The following is an 18,709-nucleotide window of genomic DNA, read 5'->3' as shown; positions in this document are numbered from 1 at the left end:
TAGATATAGGTAGATAGATAGGTAGATAGATAGATAGATAGATAGATAGATAGATAGATAGATAGATAGATAGATAGATTCAAGGATAGGTAGTTAGACCAAAAATTTGAAGAAATAGCATGTCTCATATTCTGAGGCTGCACCTTTTATTTTTAAAGCCATTACCCCCTTTCCTTTTCTCACACACTTCACTAGATGTATGCACACACTTCACTAGAACCACATACATATGACATAGCCTTAAACACACATTTTTTGACTTAGAGGCGTGGGGTGGGGGACGAGATGGAGAGTAAGCTTGGCCTAGCCGAATGGGACTTCTCGCCTGTCCCTCTGGCTCAGATCTGCACTACCTCCCCTCAACCTTCCCATTCCTTAGCCCATCTTCCTCCCAGCTCCGCCCCTGACCCAGCGCCCTCAGGCAAAAAGGACTTGCGTACATTTCGGCTTGCTTGCGCGGACGCCCCCGGGACCGCCTCGTGACGTCAGGCTGAGCGAGGAGCCGCTGTCTCCCCGCCGCCCGCCCAGCGGCCCGCGGCTGGCCTTTAAAAGAGCGGGTCTGAGCCGACCGCGACACACCGCGGGGACCGGAACTCACGGCTGGTTTCCCAGGGCGTCTCCATTGGTTCTCCTTCTCCACCTCGCTCCGCCTGGGCCGCCGCCGTCCTCTTCTCCGCGCAGGTTGGGCGAGCCGGGCCATGCCGGGGCTGGTGCTTCTCGGCCTGCTGGGCGCCGCGGTGGTGGCCGGTGAGTGCGCGCGGCGGCCGGTTCAGCACCGCGGACAGCGCCAGCCTCCGTCTTCCCGCCGCTCGGGGCCTCTTTGCTGGGAGAGTGGGAGGGTTGGGTGGAAAAGGCTTTCTCCCTCTGGCTTGGGGCTCTTCATGTCGTTGTTTCCCGGAGGTGATTACCTTCAAATCTCCCCCACGCTCCACTGTCTGATCTGGAAAAAGCCTGAGGGCTTCCTAGCCAGGCGGGAAGAGTCGCAGATTTTTATCTGAGTTTTCTTCTAGAAGGGAAGAAAACGTTCCTGCACCTCCTAGGAAACCCCATATTTTGTGCTCACTTCTAAGATCTCACGCTCTCTCTATCTGTTTGAAAAAATGCCGTTATAGTCTGATTCCGTATCTGTAATTAAGTTCGACTTTTTAAAGCCAAATGACCATGGAGAGACAAGGAGTACAAGTAATATGATACTAATTAGCATCTGCATAATTTCCTTTATTATAACAATTATAATTTACAAACATGATGAGATAAAAGCAAGTCCCCCATGTATATTAGATATATCTTTTTCTTAACTTGTTCATATATGATGTTCATATGACTGTGTGTTCATGTATATGCGTACACACATTTATTATAATCTTTTCTGTATTTTGTATTGCCATCTCTGGAGAGAGGCAATTTCACATTCAAATTCATCCATGTTTTAGTTATGAATGGAAACTGCAGTAGATACTTTGACCTTTATACCCCAGAAAAATAACTAGAGTATAAAATAACCACAAAAGTGTCCATGGAGTAGTAAAATATATATATATTTTTTATCAATTAGGAAGGATAAAATTTTAAGCAGTAGATATTTATTTGACAGTTTCTCTTTGTATTTGGAAGACTGTGGTAGTAACTCTTCAAAACTACTCTCAAGCTCAAAAAAATCAACTCTGAAGTTTTGATGTGTGCATGTGTGTGTGTGTGTGTGTGTGTGTGTGTGTGTGTGTGTGTGTGTGTGTGTTGAAGGGAATAAAGTCACTGTGGGTGTTGAGACCATTGAGAAGTATACTACCAGTTTAAACTGGAGGTTTATGACTCTAGAAAATTGTTCTTATCTGAGATTGAGAGTCCTAACTAGAATTGAAGTTTTGCTATCCATGGATATGAAGCTTAATTGACATCAGTTACCAGATCGAAAATGTAAAGAGACAAGATGAAATCCAGTGATATAATTTATTTTATTTCAAGGTACATACATTTAGACCTTTCTAAAATTCTAGTCAGTCTTACAAATTGCCTAACAGTTCTAATTTTAATTTAGAAAAAAAAAAAAAAAGAAAAATTTAGAGTCTTTTCTGGCCAAACATTTTTCAGAAAGGAATTCCTTAAGAGTTTAAATCTATGCTATATATTGTGCCATAGAGCATGAAAACAGTAATGCTTATAGATCTCTTACACAGAATATTTTAACAAGGCTTCTTTTTTTTTTTGCATGGGTAGGCACGGGGAATCGAACCTGGGTCTCCGGCATGGTAGGCGAGAACTCTTCCTGCTGAAACACCGTGGCCCACCCAAGGCTTCCTATTTTAATAGCACCTAAAATGGAAATATGATATTCTTTTAAATTTTTACTTATTATAATTCACATAAAATTTACCCTTTTAAGGTGTATAATTCAGTGGTTTTTAGTATATTCACAGATTGTGCAGCCATCACCATTATCAAATATCAGGACATTTTCATTACCTCAAAAAGAAATTCTGTACCCATTAGCAGTCACTCTCCATTACCCCTGGCAAATGAGGCATGATATTCTTCAGGCAGAGTTTGTTATTTAGCAAAATCACAGGACTGGGGAAACTTCAGGAAATAATCTGGTTCATTTCCTACCCTTTGCAGCTTCTGGAAGAAGACCTTGTACAGTAGCTACTGTATACTCGAAAAATTAATGAGTGAAGTAGTTACATGGTATCCACATTATTCTAGGTGAGACTGAGTCTGCTTTCAGAAGAGCTTATTTTACTTGCTATTATTTCACAGCTGTATTTTCGATCAGTGATTAAACCTTAATAGTATTATGAGCTTTAATTCCTAAGTTATTTTCACAGTTATTATAAAGTATTACTGGAAAATTTTTCTACTCTTTGACTGCTTCACCACTAACATAATAATTAGATTTTCTCTTGTGTCCCCTGACTCTTACTTAATACAAAATTAAGTTAAACTACTCCTACTTTGCTGTCACTGATTCTATTAGGAGAAATACAATGGCATTTATTTATCTAACCAAGATCCCTAATGTATGTTCACAAGCAAAGGTTTCTTTCCTTCCATCAAAAAATAGGTTTGAAGAGCTTCAATCAGAGAAACAGAACTGTTCTGTAATAACAAACACTAGCTACAAATTGTTTAGTTATGAAAGAAAAATATTTCTTTCCCGGAAAATCTGATGACTGTTATAAGTAATAACAAAGTTGCCAAAGTTGGCAATATCAGTTGTAAATAAAAGCACCTAAGTGATAGCTATTTTGCATTTGGGACAAAGGGAAAAGAAAAGTATTAGCAAGAAGCTGCATTACCAAAAAAGGCTAAGTAAAATTGGACTTTAAAAAGGCATATCCTGGTTTATTTGTGGAGTAATTTTGTCTTTCCAGATGATAATATAGATTTCAGCTGGAAAGAGCAAATGCCAATGTGGGCATGTTCCCAAATAACATCCATTTGGAGAATAAAAGAACGGCCCAAAATATTGGGCATAGAGTGCAAAGGTGAACCATCCGATCTTGTCTGAACTGCATTTCATAAAGAACACTGGGGTTTCCTAGCTGGTTAGTCATTTCCCAAACACAACAAATGAGTCGAACGGGCTGGATAACTTTAGAACTCTTAAAATAATTGAAGTAGATTCCCAGCTGTGCTTTGAAAAGCAAAATTTAGTGAGATGAGTTAAAGAAATAGATATTTTGTTTTTAGGTTGAGCCCTACGGTATATAATTCTTTGGGGGTGAGGGTTAGAGAGGCTTGGAGGACAAGCACTTTGGGAGAAAAGGTTAGGTTGCTGGTCAAAAATAAACCGCTTTTGAGTAGTTTCCATCTCTGGTATCTGAGGATTTTTGCTCTTCCCCCAGCTGGTTCTTTCCTTGTCTCAGGGATCTAGAGTCTTTTAGTGCACTGGGCTTCTACAGCCACAAAATCAGTTGTCCATTCAGGAGAACTGTACAGATGGGCCTATGTGTAAACGCGTTGAGCTTCTCTACTGGTAAGGGCTTAGACAGAACAAAATAAAACTGAAAGATAAAATAATTAAATCAGCTTTGAGAAAAAAAAAGAATGGCACTGGGAAATTAAAGTCTATTGAAGCATTCCCTAAGAAAATAAAGGCACTTCAAATGCTGATTTCAAATAGGCAGAGTCTCATGAAAATTAAATTTAGGTAATTTTTTTTTTTTAATTTTCTAGGTAAATTTTTAAAATATCTTTTAAAAAATACCATCATAAGCCAGCTGTTACACAGCTATCTGCATGCGGTATTATGGATTTGATGTTGCACTAGGACAATCAGATGCCTCCCTTGTTCCTTACGTGATTACAGACCATGTGGAGAAGGGAATCAGATGATACCAGTTCATAAGCAAGTTTGTTTGGGAAAAGGCCTGGGAGTAAAAAGAGAGGTAATTGATTATGTAAGATAGTCATAACCATGTTTTTTTAAAGCAGATTAGTTTGGGGGAGGATATGTTCTTGGAAGCAGGGATAGACAGAGGAAGCTGTAGATCTTAATCAATTTTGAGTTGACAGAGGGAAGGGGTAGAGGAGAGCACTCTGGTTCTATTTAGATTTGGGTTGTTTTAAACTTTTTATTGAACCATGAGACACATATAGAAAACTATACAAAACATAGTATAGAGCTTGATGCAATTAAAAAAAAACTGAACACATATGTATAACCAGCACCCAAATAAAAAAACAGAATGTTGCCAGTACCCCAGAAACTCCCCTTGTCTGTGGCCTGGATTTGATTTATAATGGATGGAAGGTAGCATTCATTTCTAAATCATGTTTAAGACATTGCTAGGGGAAAATAGCTCACACATATGTATGTGTGTATATGTGTCCATGCATATACACCCGGCAGTAAATCATATGGTCTTATAATTTTTCATTGACATTCATGGAGCTATATATAGTCAGATAATATGTCAAATAATAACTTCTGGGTTATTATCAGAAGCATCCCAGAGCCATTTTCTGCTGTTTCCCCAAACCATTTTCCTCTACTTTTGTATTCCTTAAGGTAGCATCTCTATTTGAGGCTTAAATTTTTAAAAACATTTTTTATTGTGGAGTATAATATATATACAAAAAAAATTTCAAAGTACATTTTAACATGTAGTTATAGAACAGATTTCAAAGTTTGGTATGGGTTATAGTTCCACATTTCAGGTTTTTCCTTCTACCTGCTCTGAGATACTGTAGACTAAAAGAAATGATTCAGCAGTCACACTCATTTGTTAAATCCTATCTTCACTGTTATAACTCCTCCTTTTCCTTTGCTCCTTCTTCCAATCTTTAAGGGATATTTGGACTATGCCCATTCTAACTTTTTCATGTTGAAAAGAGGTGTTGACAATATGGGATAGGGGAATGGAACTTGTTGATGTTCTTAGAATGTCCCCTCTGGGTTTCAGATATTATCTGACCTAGGAACCATCTGGGTTGTTACAGCTTTCTGGAAAATAAACTTAGTCTGTGAAACTTTTGTAGAATCTCAGATAGAGCCCTAGGTGTTCTTTAGGGTTAACAAGAATGATGTTGGTTGGGGTTTGAAAACCATGTCAATTTGAAATATCTAGCCGAAGCTTGCATAGAGTAGTCTCCCCAATAACCTCTCAACTCTGTACTCTCTTAGCCACTGATACCTTATTTTGTACATTTATTTTCACCTTCTGGTCAGGAAGGTATTGTGGATCCCATGATGCCAAGGCCAGGCTCATCCCTGGAAGTCATGTCCCACGTTGTCAGGTAGACTTTCACCCCTGAATGTCCTGTCCCACATAGGGGGGAGGGTAATGATTTTACTTGCAGATTTGGGCTTAGAGAGAGAGAGAGAGAAGCCATACCTGAGCAACAAAAGAGGTTCTCTGGAAGTAATTCTTAAGCATAATTATGGGTACACTTAATTCTCTGCTATAGAAATGAGTTTTGTAAGAGTAAGCCTCAAGATCAAGGGCTTGGCTATTAACTTGGGAGTCCCTAATGTTTGATAGAGTATCAGGGGTTTCTCAGGTGGGAAGGTTAAGTAGTTCCATATCTTGTTTTCAGTCTCTGAAGGGACTTTGTCAGTACTTTAAAATTATCTATCCAACGTACTCTGGGATGGTATACGGGTATTACTTTATAGAATTACAAGCCCTCATTTCCATTCTGGGCTCCATGTGTTGGGTTGTTTAAATGAACTTTCTAGGCAGGTTGAGTTAAATTGTGTGCTACAGAAAATTTAGGTTTTTGACCAATAAACCTCTCTTGCTTTGGTCTCACACAGTTGGTGAGGCTCTAGAATACAGACAACACCATCTCTTGCCCTGCATTCTGATTACCTTAGTCACAACCAGATTGGCTTTGTTCTTCTCTCTCATTGAAGTGAGACTTAAATTTGCCGTAGACCATCCAGTAGCTATTTTTCCTCCATAGAACCAGCCGTGGACATTTTCTTTAGGATTCCAGCAGCTTCCTTGGCAGCTAGACCCAACATATAACAGGGTCTAACCCCAAATTATCTATAGCAGTTAGATTGAAGGACTGGAGGTTCCATTTCTCAGTTTCCTCTTTTGTCTTAGAAATGCTTCCAAAATGTTCCATGTTAGAAGGCCAGTCATAAATGAGGTGAAATTGAGATATTTTTCCTATTTACCAATAAATTTTACATCTGTGTTATTTTACTTCAGATTCCTCCAGAGAAGTTTATTACCCATTATATGGTTTAACCTGGTATAAATCTAAATGTTGTCATTTTATTTTTTCATATAAATATTGCATGAAGACCATTCACACTTTAGGGAATGTCCGAGACCTCCAGTCACTTAGTGTCTTACAGTATTTATACCATGTCTTTGTAATACTCATTTACTTAATTTCTGTATGAATCTGAGAATGGAATTCCTAAGGTATAGTCTTCATTTTACAAAATTGTTAACCAGGTGACTTTTGGTAATTAGGATGCTGTTTCTAGGGGGAAATGTATGTGTGTAAGTAGGTAGGAATGTATATATGTAGAGACATGCCTAAAGTGGTCCATGTAAAGCTCCAAAATTGTATCCACATCCAAATAAAATTCATTACACAATTGATCACAGAGTTGGAGTTGAAAGCAATAGGGAAAGAAGAGTTGAAACCAAAAGGGAATGGTCTACATCTCTTCCTTGGAGAGTGTTGGAATGTTGAAATGTGGTTGGAATCTGAATTCTTTTAACTGAAGTACAACGTACATACAATGAAATATATAGCTCTTAAGTACAGAACTCTATGAGTTTTGACCTGTGTAACCAATACCTCAGTCAAGAAAGGAAACATTTCTATCACCCCAGAGGTTCCCTTGAGTGGGAGTTGAGTTGCTGTTGTTGGTGTTTTTAATAAATGCATAGCCCCCTTTATCTTTCCACCCCCATTCGTATACACACCATTGTCTCCAAGTCCCTGCGCAGTTGGCTAAGGCCAGCGGTTTCTGACCCCTAGTGCAATAATCCTCCACTGTCCCTACTCTGGTCACCTCTGACTCTGCCCCTTTCTCCAAGTAATGTGGGATAGTTTGTACATGTGGATTACTTGGTTTTCAAAGCCATTTCTAATTGTTTTTCTCCTTTGAAGCTGTAGGTTCTATCCCAGTGGAGTACGGGAAACACAATGAGGAAATGGTAAGTTTAAATATGTCTAGAATCTAGACTTACATCTAACCTCTAGATTCTCTTATTCCCTATTACACCAAACCAAACCAAACAAAACAAACAAAAAAACCTACACCATAAACTTACAAAGCCAGGTTTTCATTCCTGAAGTCATGGGAATGACGGATACTCCTCCTGCCCTGTACTCCTACAGCCCTCCTAGGTGTTTTAGTGCCCTCAAAGATAGCAGTGTCATCACAGCCTTTTCCTTCCAACCCTTTCTGAAATGGGTATTTATTTCCCTTTTCATGGTAACCTCAAGCCAATGCCTTCTTGCATTATTCTCTGTAGAGGCTTTCCCTTGTCATTTACAGGTATTGGGATATTTTGTTACTACCCTGTAAATCTTTATTCCTGCCCTAAAATACTCCATCAATATAGAGTATTGATGGAGTATTTTTACATGGCCAAGCCTTCCTTGACAGCATCTCTGGGTTGAGTAGTCCGTTCCTCCATTGAAATCAGTTTTTGCCAACCTGCTTTCTGGTTTCCCCCAGGTGACTCGCTGCATCGTCCAGGTCCTCGCAAATGTCCTCTTACAGTCTAATGCTCCACCCATCAACCCTATCTGCCGATATGCCCTGAAGAAAAGTAAGTGTCCCCTATGGCAGGCAGATCTGTGTCCTTGCTTCACCTTCAACTTAACCTCCAAATACACTGGGAAGCTAAGGCAGTGGGAAGAGTATTGACTACACTAGGAGATAAAAGATATAGCTTCTAATCCCTGTTCTACCACAAAGTAGCTGTGTGACCATGGTGAAGACTCCTTGCCTCTCTGGGACTTGTTCCTCAAAGTAAAATGAGGGGTTTGTGACCAATGGTAGTCTTTGAAATGTCTGTTAGTTCATAAACTCCTTGGATCCATATTTTGGGTTTTTAGAACAGGCTTCATTTAGGTGGAGAGAGTTGGGGGGAGGGAGTACTTGTTTTGATTACATAGGAGGGGTTTAATGCACTGGGAATGTTGGAAGATGAAAAGATGGAAGGAGAATTTACATTTTTCATATTTCTCTTTGACTTCTTTTCTGACACTGACACATTAGAAATTTGGAAAGGTAACTTGAAAGGTAACTACTGATTAATTAAGATATTTTAATTTAAGATATTAGAGTGGAAGGTACCCCCAGGTGGTACAAGGAGCTACAGGCCTAGGGAATCAGAAAAGATCAGCATAGAGGAAGACCACTCCATGTGAAGCAGCACAGTGGCCTTCTGAGTCTAGACAGGGATGTTTTTTCTATATGAAACAGCTCTGTTGAAAACAAAATTTAAACAGTGATGCAAACAGTATCCATTGGGAATAGACATTGAGATCAGTTTTACAAAACTATTCAATCTCTTCTGTGCATAAAATCAAAGGGATTCAAACAAATTTTAAACAAATGCCTCTCTCTCTTCAATACCTTCCTTTGTCTTTAAATTGTAATCAGGGTGGCAACGGTGGAATTTTTTTTCCCTCATTGCAAGATAATACCTTTGCAGTTGCTACACTTGAACCCTCATGCATAAAACGGTAAAAACAAGTATTAGCAATTAGCCAAGAGTATACTGGGGTCACTGAATCCACCTTTGGAGGCTTCAGAGTAACCAATCTTCTCAAGTATAGGCACCTGAGTCTGGAAGGGCTCTATAGTAACTGGGTGGAAGCTGCCCTGCCACTTTCAGCCCATATACTGTCTGAATTTTTCTCCAGCCATTACAGGAAGCAAATGAGAGCAGAGTGGATCTCCAGGCAGGATATAAACGCTGGTCCTTTGGGCAACCCACCCTGGCTATCTCCCCTCCTGTTTTTCTGTTTACCAGATGGATACAGGGGTGTAAGGTCTGCCATATTAGGTCATCAAAGATCCCTGAATGCTTAGGTAGAGCCGTTAAATGTAGGACTCTATTTGCCAGCCAAGTTCAGCTTCTCAGCCCTTCGGCCATGACCATAGTAATTCTAACCTCTACTCATCACTGATTGTGCCCTGGTGTCTTCTGGTGTCCATTGGAGAGCCCCAGGGAAACTGGTAAAATTCAAAGGATAGCTGCTTATAAGGCATTATGCTCAAAGGGTGATAGAATCTGAGATCTTAGGGTTTAAGGCCAAGATAGGGAGGTTCCTCTGAATTGCAGACTCAAATGCCAACCAGGGTCAGCCAGATAAGATAAAGGAATGAGCGGGACAAGAAGTGACTTGCAAACTGGAGGACACATATCCCTTCGAGGGGAAGCAGATAATTTTCACCTCCAACCCTACTGTGGAGAAATAAAGACTCATTAACCAGATCTTGGTATTTTTTCAAAATATGTTATAAAATTGGATTTTTAAGTAACTTCTCCAAGTATTTGTTTACCTCTGAATTTGAATTTACTTAAATTGCTGTTTAGGCCAAACAGAACTCACCTCTGGGCCACCAGTTTGCAATGCTTGTCATGTTCTGGTTTTCTTTCCTGCTGGTATGGCTTTAGCATGTCTGAAGACTGGTGGAGCTTTCAGCCATTTGGATCAATGAATTCCTTCCTGTTGTCTCCCTTCCAAAAAGGCACTTATCAAGCAAACAAACATTTGGGAAGTTGGGAAGAATCACAAAGTTTTATGGCTTGAAGAAACCTTAGGGAATTCATAGTGGAACTTCTTAACAGGTATGAGAATCTGCTGACCAGGTTTGATCCTTGTAGCACAAGAGTTAGGGATGGGTAGGGATGTGTTTTTCCCTATTTGTACTTGAAAGGAAGGGTGAGCTTCACAGTGTGGTTTTACCCCTGGACAATGACTGTGTGCTGCTGATCACAGCCCCCCTCTAATCTCACCTGCTGGGGTTCAGTGCTAAATTTAGCAGGAAGTGCTAAGTCTGTTACAGGTAATACACACTTTCTTGGGAAAAAATAAAAATAAAACTACTTCTGTTCCTGACACTTAAGACCCACATATCAGCAGACAGTCAGAAAGCAGCCACATAGTGTCTACCGTGTGAAAAGGAGACACTGTCTGATTCACTTTACTTCAGCAGACTCTCAGAATGACATCACTCTGTGCCCAAAGCCTCCTTGCCTACCCACGTCCACCTGCCACCCCACAAGCACTGGCCCTAAAAGGCAAAGGAATTGGTGATGGACTAGCCCTCGATTGTTTGAGTATGAAAGGGAAAGATCAGGGTCATTTCAGTTGCTATATAAAATATGAGAATGTTCTATCAGGCTGGGCTCTAAGCAGTGATATGACAGCTACGTTATTTCTCGGACATTTTTACAAAACAGACCAATTTTTTCCCATGTATTGGAGAACACAGTTGTAGACCTAGAGCTGTTAGCAGCCTTGACTTCTGGAATTCTGTCTAAAGTCAGTGACCTACGTGGATTTCAGAGTCCCCCAAGCTAACAACTCAGATGGTGTTAACCACTTACCTCCTTCCATGGGGCATCCTTGAACTAAGGAAGATTTAGAAAAGGAGCTGTTGACATTTGGAGAAGGTGAGGGAGAACAGCATTCACTTACAATATTCATATACCACCTAATGTTAACTCATGATAATCTACCAAGTTCCTTTTTCTTCAACATCTGAGAACATGTTGGGTGGATAGGACCTAAGTGAAGGAGGAAATGGCTGTCTCCACTGCTGCGCAGTTCCCTTGGAAAGGAAGTATAACCCTTTTTTATCACCAATTACTAAGTGCCATTGTTAGTTGCTGCTAAGTTGATTGGGTAATAAAAGATAGATAAATTAATAATCTAAAAGTTTGAAAGCCCATTTTGAATCTTAATATTTCCTATTTTGGCTATTTTTCTTAATCTGTTTTACTGAATGGTAGTTAGAGCCAGTCACATAATATTACCTGTTTAACCACTACTTGGAGAAGATATGGAAATGGTTCAGATTTATACCTTGCCTGAGCCTCAGTGTCCTCATCTGCAAAAAGAGAAGGTTAAATGAGATGGTTCTAAATTCTAATATTCTATAAATGTATATCTGGATTTCAATTTTAGCACTGATAGTACTAATGAGACATTATGGTTGGCTATTATGAAAAATAAAAAGATAGACAGCATATTATTACATTTAAGCACAGCTGAGGAACTTTAATACCCCTTGCCTTTAAAAGGGATCTGAGTATTCTTTATTAACTTGAAACTTCATCAAAGCTGTTTTCAGTGTCCTCAGAATACTTGTAGTGCTTGTTGAACCACAAGCAATTTTGAGGTTATGCTTACTCTTTTATATTTTCATGATAGGTACAAAAGAGGTCATGGATGAAGAGAGAAATGAAAATGAAAATGCCAAGTATGAAGTGAGATTGTTAAGGGACCCAGATGCTGCCTCAGCAGTCACTACACCCTCCAGTAGGGAAGAGGCTGGAGCCCCAGGGGAGGGTGACACCGGAGGGCTGACAATGAAAGACAAAGAGAAATGGCCCCAGGGAGGCAGGCACAGTGGGGAGCGAGCAGGTGAGCCCCAGGAGACTCTCCATCCTTCTAACAGTCAAGTCACCAAAGAAGCAAATTCTGAGAAGGGTGAGGAAGCAGAGAGGAAGGAAGGGGAGGGAGAGAAATATCAGAAAAGGGAACGCGGAGAAGATGGCAGTGAAGAGAAGCACCTTGAAGAGTCAGGAAAGACACAAAACACCTTTCTCGACAAAAGGGACCAGGCTGCGGCTAAGAATAAAGCAGACTTAGTAGATCAGGATGATAAACACGGTGGGGGGCGCTCTGAGGAGAAGACACACAGCCGGGAGACGAGTAGCCAGGAGAGTGGAGAAGAGGAGGAAAGGAGGCAGGAAGAACACTCTAAGGAGTCTGCGAGCCAGTCGAGGAGCCGGGAAGACTCTGAGGAAAGTGAGGAAGACCCTACTTCTGAGGTGACCAAACGGCGCTTGAGGCCAAGACACCACCATGGGAGGAGCAGGCCTGACAGGTCATCCCAAGAAAGGAAGCCTCCTTCTGAAGAGAGGAGACACTCCCTTGAGGAACCTGGGGAGTCAAATGTGGGCAAGGCCAATCTAGAGGAAAAGAGGTCCCAACATTCAACCCACTACAGGGTTTCTGAGGAAGAGCCCGAATATAGGGAAGAAGTGAGGAATTATCCAGGGGTCCAGGCTCCTGCGGACCTCGAGGGGGAGAGATTCGGGGGCAGAAGTGAGGGGTACAGGGTGCCAAGGCCTCCCAGTGAGGAGAGCCAGGAGGAGGAAGACAAGAGAAACCACCCCCCCCCAGAGCTTGACAACATGATGCACAGACCTAGTCATGAAAAGGACGAAGGCAGGGTCCACGAGGCGGGAAAGGGCCACCATCAGAGAGGGGAGACAGGTGCCTACTTCCACCCTGAACCCAGAGAAGAAAAAAGATTTTTAGGTGAAGTACACTACCATATGCAAGAAAGACAGATGGACAAGGCAAGGAGACATCCACAACTCGAGTGGAAAGGGCAGGACAGAGATGACCTCAACTACGGTGAAAGAAATGGTGAGGAAGGCGCCCCAAAGTGGCAGCAGCAGGAGGTCCTACAAGACTCTCAAGAGAGCAGGGAGGAGGCTGAGCTTCAAGACAAACAATATGCTCCCAGTCACACCCCTGAAAAGAGAAAGCGATTAGGGGACCCGTTCAACCCATACTATGGCCCACCCCAGTGGAAGAGCAGTGACCGTTTTGAGAGAAAGGACAACACAAATGACAATTTTCTTGAGGGTGAGGAGGAAAACGGGCTGACCTTGAATGAGAAGAATTTCTTCCCAGAATACAATTATGACTGGTGGGAGAAAAAACCCTTTGCAGATGATGTAAATTGGGGATACGAGAAGAGAAGTCTCTTGAGGGCCCCCAAACTGGATATGAAGAGGCAGTATGACAGAGTGGCTGAACTGGACCAGCTCCTCCACTACAGGAAGAAGTCAGCTGAGTTCCCGGACTTCTATGACTCTGAGGAGCAGATGAGCACGGGCCACGCCACAGAAAAGGAAAAGGATGGCATCGGTCAGAGGGTTCTGACAGAGGAAGAGGTACAGTATGGGGCTTTTATTTCAAATTGAACTTGAGATGGTCAACGCTAATAAATTATGCCCAAGACTATCTGACATTAATGGGGAAAATTTGTGGGGATTATATCACTTTGAGAATAGACCCCTAAGAATGGAGTGGGGTCAACCTCTGGGGTTGATTTCCACCTCACATTAAGCAGCTGTTCTCATCCCCGCCCATCTTCCTCTATTGATTCTCAACCTTGGCTGCACATTGGAATCACTTGGGAGCTCGAGAAAATACTGGGACCTGGGACCCACTGCTGGAGAGTGTCTTCATTGAGGTGGAGTGTCACGGGGGCATCATGAGCTTTTTAAAACTTGCAGGTGATTCCAATACTCAGCCAAGTTTGATGACTGCTGTTCTGGTATCTTCCCCCTTGGTCCTTTGTCAGTGTTTTCCGAGATAGGGAGAACAGGTAATATAGAAACTAGCTGCTTTGGTTTGTCTTCATCCACTCTGGTAAGGTCTGAGGAAAGAGGATATTTGTCCTCTACTACAGTGAGAAATGTAAATCTGGAAGAGGCCACTATCAGAGCCGAGGCTGCCCAAATAAGTTTTGTAATATTGATTATGTAGGTTGGTGCTTCCCAAACTTGAATGTGCATCAGAATCATGAAGGATTGTTAAAACACAGATTCCTAGGCCCCAGAGTTTCTAATTCATTAGATCTCAAATGGGGTCCCCAGAATCCTCATTTCTAATAAGTCCCCCCAGTGATTTTGGTGACGCTGCTGCTGCTGCCAATTAGAGATCACACTTTGAGAACCACTGATGTAGGGTGACTCATGTAGCCTATATCATACCTAAAGTTCCCCTTTTTGCTCAGACTTCCTCCAGGTATAGCAAAATAAATTGATCCAGGACCTCAAGCCTCCTTTTTATTTTTTGTATTTTTCCAGGAAAAAAAACTTGACAACCTGGCTGCAATGGATTTGGAACTACAGAAAATAGCTGAGAAGTTCAGTGGCAACCGAAAGGGCTGATGGTTGCTGGAGCAAAGGGCAGGTTGGGGCTGCAGCCCTCACATTATCTATTTCCACCACTTCACTGAAAGACACCATTTATTTATCCAAAGGGAAAAAGTAGAATTTACTATTCATGAAATGTCTTTAAAACAAGTGGAAATGTCTTTATTTTTGCCAGAATGCTATTGATATATGAATAGCATGACTTGTAGCATATACTTTCTCACAAAATAGACATATTAATATGCTTGTGACCATAACTGTGCTACTGTCTTTGAAAAAATATATTTGTCTCTGCTTGAAATAATAAAAGATTCACCTGAGACCAAAAGTTTCATTAGCTTCCTTTGAGTTAATCAGGAGAAGGTTGATTATCAAGTCCATCCTTTAAAGTAAATTCTGAAAGAGAGCTCTAGAATTGGTTAATCTCTTGAATGCAGGAAAGGGAAAAAAAAGCAAACCTTATAATGTGTAGGATATAAAGAGGAAAGGAGCAGGAGAAGACCTCTGCCCTGCTAGGCAGGAGAGAGATTAGATAGGATTAAAGAGACTGTTTCAAAAGCAATCATAAGACACTACTTTTAAAATGTTATTATCTGGAGAGCGAAGGATTATTTTTCAGGTCTGAGGAGTGAGCTGGATAATGGGGAGAACACTGGATTGGGAATCAGAACTTTGGGCTTGTTCAACTCGCTCCTGTACACTCAGGGTCTGTCTGACCTCTCCATAAGGTCAGGCTCCGATTCTGTTACTAAGTAGCTGTGTGACTCTGGCCGAGTTACTTCCCTCTCCTGGGCTCATCAGTAAAGTAGGGATATCTACCTCACTGGGTTGTTATGAGACTCGTACAAGTTTATGCAAAATACCACATGCCTAGCACATGGTAATGGCTCAGCAAATGTTAGCTCCTGACATTATTATCCCTGCAGCTTTTTCTTTTCTTTTTTTTCTTTTGGGGGTGGGGGTGCATGGTCCCAGAATCGAACCTGGGTCTCCCACGTGGAAGGCGAGCATTCTACCACTGAACTACCCATGCACTCACTTCTTTCTTCTTAATTAGAAAAATTACGCATTAAATCCCAAGTTCCCATATACTAACCTATTTTTAACACCTTGCATTAGTGTGATACAAGGGTCGACAAGGCAATGCTTTCTCCCCCAAAATAGTGGCATACTGATGCTGCCTGTCAGCAATTCCTTGCTCCTTGACTCTTCTGTCACAAGACAATGTTATGGCGGCGTCTTCTCCTTTCTCTTCCAGATCCACTGATTTCCAGCTTCTGGCTGCTCCCCACAGCTTCTCTTCTGTGTGCAATGTCTTTTGTTTATAAGGATTTCAGCCATATTGGATTAAAACATGCCCACATTCAGTTGGGCACACCTTCAGTATTAACATCTTCAAAGGACCTATGTACAAAAATGGGTTCACATTCTCCAAAGCCAAGGCTTGTATTATGAATACTTTATTGCCATTGTAATCCCTTGTCTTACTATTTCCTGATCAAGATACTGTGAACTGCTTAACACACTCTCACATATATAAAATGCAGATTTTCTTTCCTCTTGTAGCCCAGGAAAATACAAAATCATTTCCTAAATATAGGGAATTCTAGGCCCAAAATGAATAGGGGCTTACTCACAGGAGGAGAGAAAGCAAAACACTGCCATACACTAAATGACAGCCTGGAAGTCTTACACATGCACATGCACACACACAGCAGGCACTGCCCATGAAGAGAGGCTGCTGGCAGATGGAGTTCAGCGCAGCATAAGATCCCCCAGCTTGGAGAAGCTCACACAGCTTCCTTCTGGTGCTCCACCTTGAACAAACCCTGCACACTCGTGTATTCTTTCATTTTGGTTTGGAAGTCCCTCAGGGCAGGGAAATGTGAAGACACATTCGGCCTATCAAGAATGCAGGAGACAACAAAGAGAATCCCACCAAGCATTCCATGGTGTCCATTTGCAGTGTGTGTTATGGGTTGAAGAGTGTCCCCCCAAAAGAAGTCCTCATCCTTAGTACCTCAGAATGTGACTTCACTTGGAAACAGGGTTATTGCAGATGGGACAAGTCAAGGTGAGGTCATACTGGAATAGGGCGGATCCCGATTCCTATGTCTGGTGTCCTTAGAAGAGACGGAAAACAGGAAAAGGCCACTAAAGACAGGCAGACATTGGAGGGATGCATCTACAAGTCAAGTAACACCAAGGATTGCCAGCTACCACCAGGAGCCAGAAGAAGTAAGGAAGGACTTTCTCTAGAACCACTAGAGAGAGGAGGGCTCTGCTAACATGATGCCTTCAGATCTCTGGCCCCCCAAACTGTTATTTATTTATTTATTTTTATTAATTAGAAAAAGAATTAACAAAACAATTAGAAATCATTCCATTCTACATGTACAATCAGTAATTCTTAATAACATCACATAGTTGCATATTCATCATTTCTTAGTACATTTGCATCGATTTAGAAAAAGAAATAAAAAGACAACAGAATAAGAATTAAAACATTAATAGAAAAACAAAAAACAAAAAACCTATACCTCACATGCAGCTTCATTCAGTGTTTTAACATAATTGCATTACAATTGGGTAGTATTGTGCTGTCCATTTCTGAGTTTTTATATCCAGTCCCGTTGTACAGTCTGTATCCCTTCAGCTCCAATTACCCCTTCTCTCTCTCTCTTTTTTTTTTTAATTAACGGAAAAAAAGAAATTAACCCAACATTCAGAAATCATACCATTCTACATATGCAATCAGTAATTCTTAACATCATCACATAGATGCATGATCATCATTTCTTAGTACATTTGCATCGGTTTAGAAAAACTAGCAACATGACCGAAAAAGATGTAGAATGTTAATATAGAGACAAAAATAAAAGTAATAATAGTAAAGTCAAAACAAAACAAAACAAAACAAAACAAAAACCTATAGCTCAGATGCAGCTTCATTCAGTGTTTTAACAAGATTACTTTACAATTAGGTATTATTGTGTTGTCCATTTTTGAGTTTTTGTATCTAGTCCTGTTGCACAGTCTGTATCCCTTCAACTCCAATTGCCCATTATCTTACCCTGTTTCTACCTCCTGCTGGACTCTGTTACCAATGACATATTCCAAATTTATTCTCGAATGTCTGTTCACATCAGTGGGACCATACAGTATTTGTCCTTTAGTTTTTGGCTAGACTCACTCAGCATAATGTTCTCTAGGTCCATCCATGTTATTACATGCTTCATAAGTTTATCCTGTCTTAAAGCTGCATAGTATTCCATCGTATGTATATACCACAGTTTGTTTAGCCACTCTTCTGTTGATGGAGATTTTGGCTGTTTCCATCTCTTTGCAATTGTAAATAACGCTGCTATAAACATTGGTGTGCAAATGTCCGTTCGTGTCTTTGCCCTTAAGTCCTTTGAGTATGGCAATTCTATATTCAGCTTTTTGAGGAACCGCCAAACTGCCTTCCACAGTGGTTGCACCATTTGACATTCCCACCAACAGTGGATAAGTGTGCCTCTTTCTCCGCATCCTCTCCAGCACTTGTCATTTTCTGTTTTGTTGATAATGGCCATTCTGGTGGGTGTGAGATGATATCTCATTGTGGTTTTGATTTGCATTTCTCGAATGGCCAGGGACATTGAGCATCTCTTCATGTGCCTTTTGGCCATTTGTATTTCCTCTTCTGATAGGTGTCTGTTCAAGTCTTTTTCCCATTTTGTAATTGGGTTGGCTGTCTTTTTGTTGTTGAGATGAACAATCTCTTTATAAATTCTGGATACTAGACCTTTATCTGATATATCATTTCCAAATATTGTCTCCCATTGTGTAGGCTGTCTTTCTACTTTCTTGATGAAGTTCTTTGATGCACAAAAGTGTTTAATTTTGAGGAGCTCCCATTTATTTATTTCCTTCTTCAGTGTTCTTGCTTTAGGTTTAAGGTCCATAAAACCGCCTCCAGTTGTAAGATCCATAAGATATCTCCCAACATTTTCCTCTAATTGTTTTATGGTCTTAGACCTAATGTTTAGATCTTTGATCCATTTTGAGTTAACTTTTGTATAGGGTGTGAGAGATGGGTCTTCTTTCAT

At 40.9% G+C, this 18,709-nt stretch overlaps 1 protein-coding gene across 3 annotated transcripts; it reads left to right on the top strand.

Moving 5' to 3' along the window:
- Window positions 1–462: 462 nt before the first annotated feature.
- Window positions 463–15,182, top strand: CHGB (chromogranin B). 3 transcript variants are annotated; one of them, XM_077116076.1, is made up of 5 exons: window positions 463–747; window positions 7,579–7,625; window positions 8,153–8,246; window positions 11,869–13,628; window positions 14,550–15,182. In XM_077116076.1, exons 1-5 carry the CDS (start codon window positions 699–701, stop codon window positions 14,631–14,633), a joined length of 2,034 nt encoding a protein of 677 aa, XP_076972191.1. In that variant the 5' UTR covers window positions 463–698; the 3' UTR covers window positions 14,634–15,182. The 3 variants fall into 3 exon arrangements, with proteins under 3 accessions (XP_076972191.1, XP_076972200.1, XP_076972208.1); XM_077116085.1 differs by lacking the exon at window positions 463–747 and adding an exon at window positions 860–2,700 and having other exon boundaries at window positions 14,550–15,181; XM_077116093.1 differs by lacking the exons at window positions 463–747; window positions 7,579–7,625; window positions 8,153–8,246 and adding an exon at window positions 10,181–10,280.
- Window positions 15,183–18,709: the final 3,527 nt, after the last annotated feature.

This window comes from Tamandua tetradactyla, chromosome 1 (assembly GCF_023851605.1).
Source record: "Tamandua tetradactyla isolate mTamTet1 chromosome 1, mTamTet1.pri, whole genome shotgun sequence".
NCBI lineage: Eukaryota > Metazoa > Chordata > Mammalia > Pilosa > Myrmecophagidae > Tamandua > Tamandua tetradactyla.
The sequence above is the reverse complement of the archived record's forward strand: the minus strand, read 5'-3'. Positions and strand labels throughout refer to the sequence as shown.

What these genes read in the sequence shown, in the direction of transcription:
- CHGB (XM_077116076.1), top strand. Translation starts at nt 699, where the DNA reads ATGCCGGGGCTGGTGCTTCTCGGCCTGCTGGGCGCCGCGGTGGTGGCC. An exon ending in GGAAACACAATGAGGAAATG is followed by an intron (nt 7,626 to 8,152) that starts GTAAGTTTAAAT and finishes GGTTTCCCCCAG; the next exon opens with GTGACTCGCTGCATCGTCCA. An exon ending in GGGTTCTGACAGAGGAAGAG is followed by an intron (nt 13,629 to 14,549) that starts GTACAGTATGGG and finishes GTATTTTTCCAG; the next exon opens with GAAAAAAAACTTGACAACCT.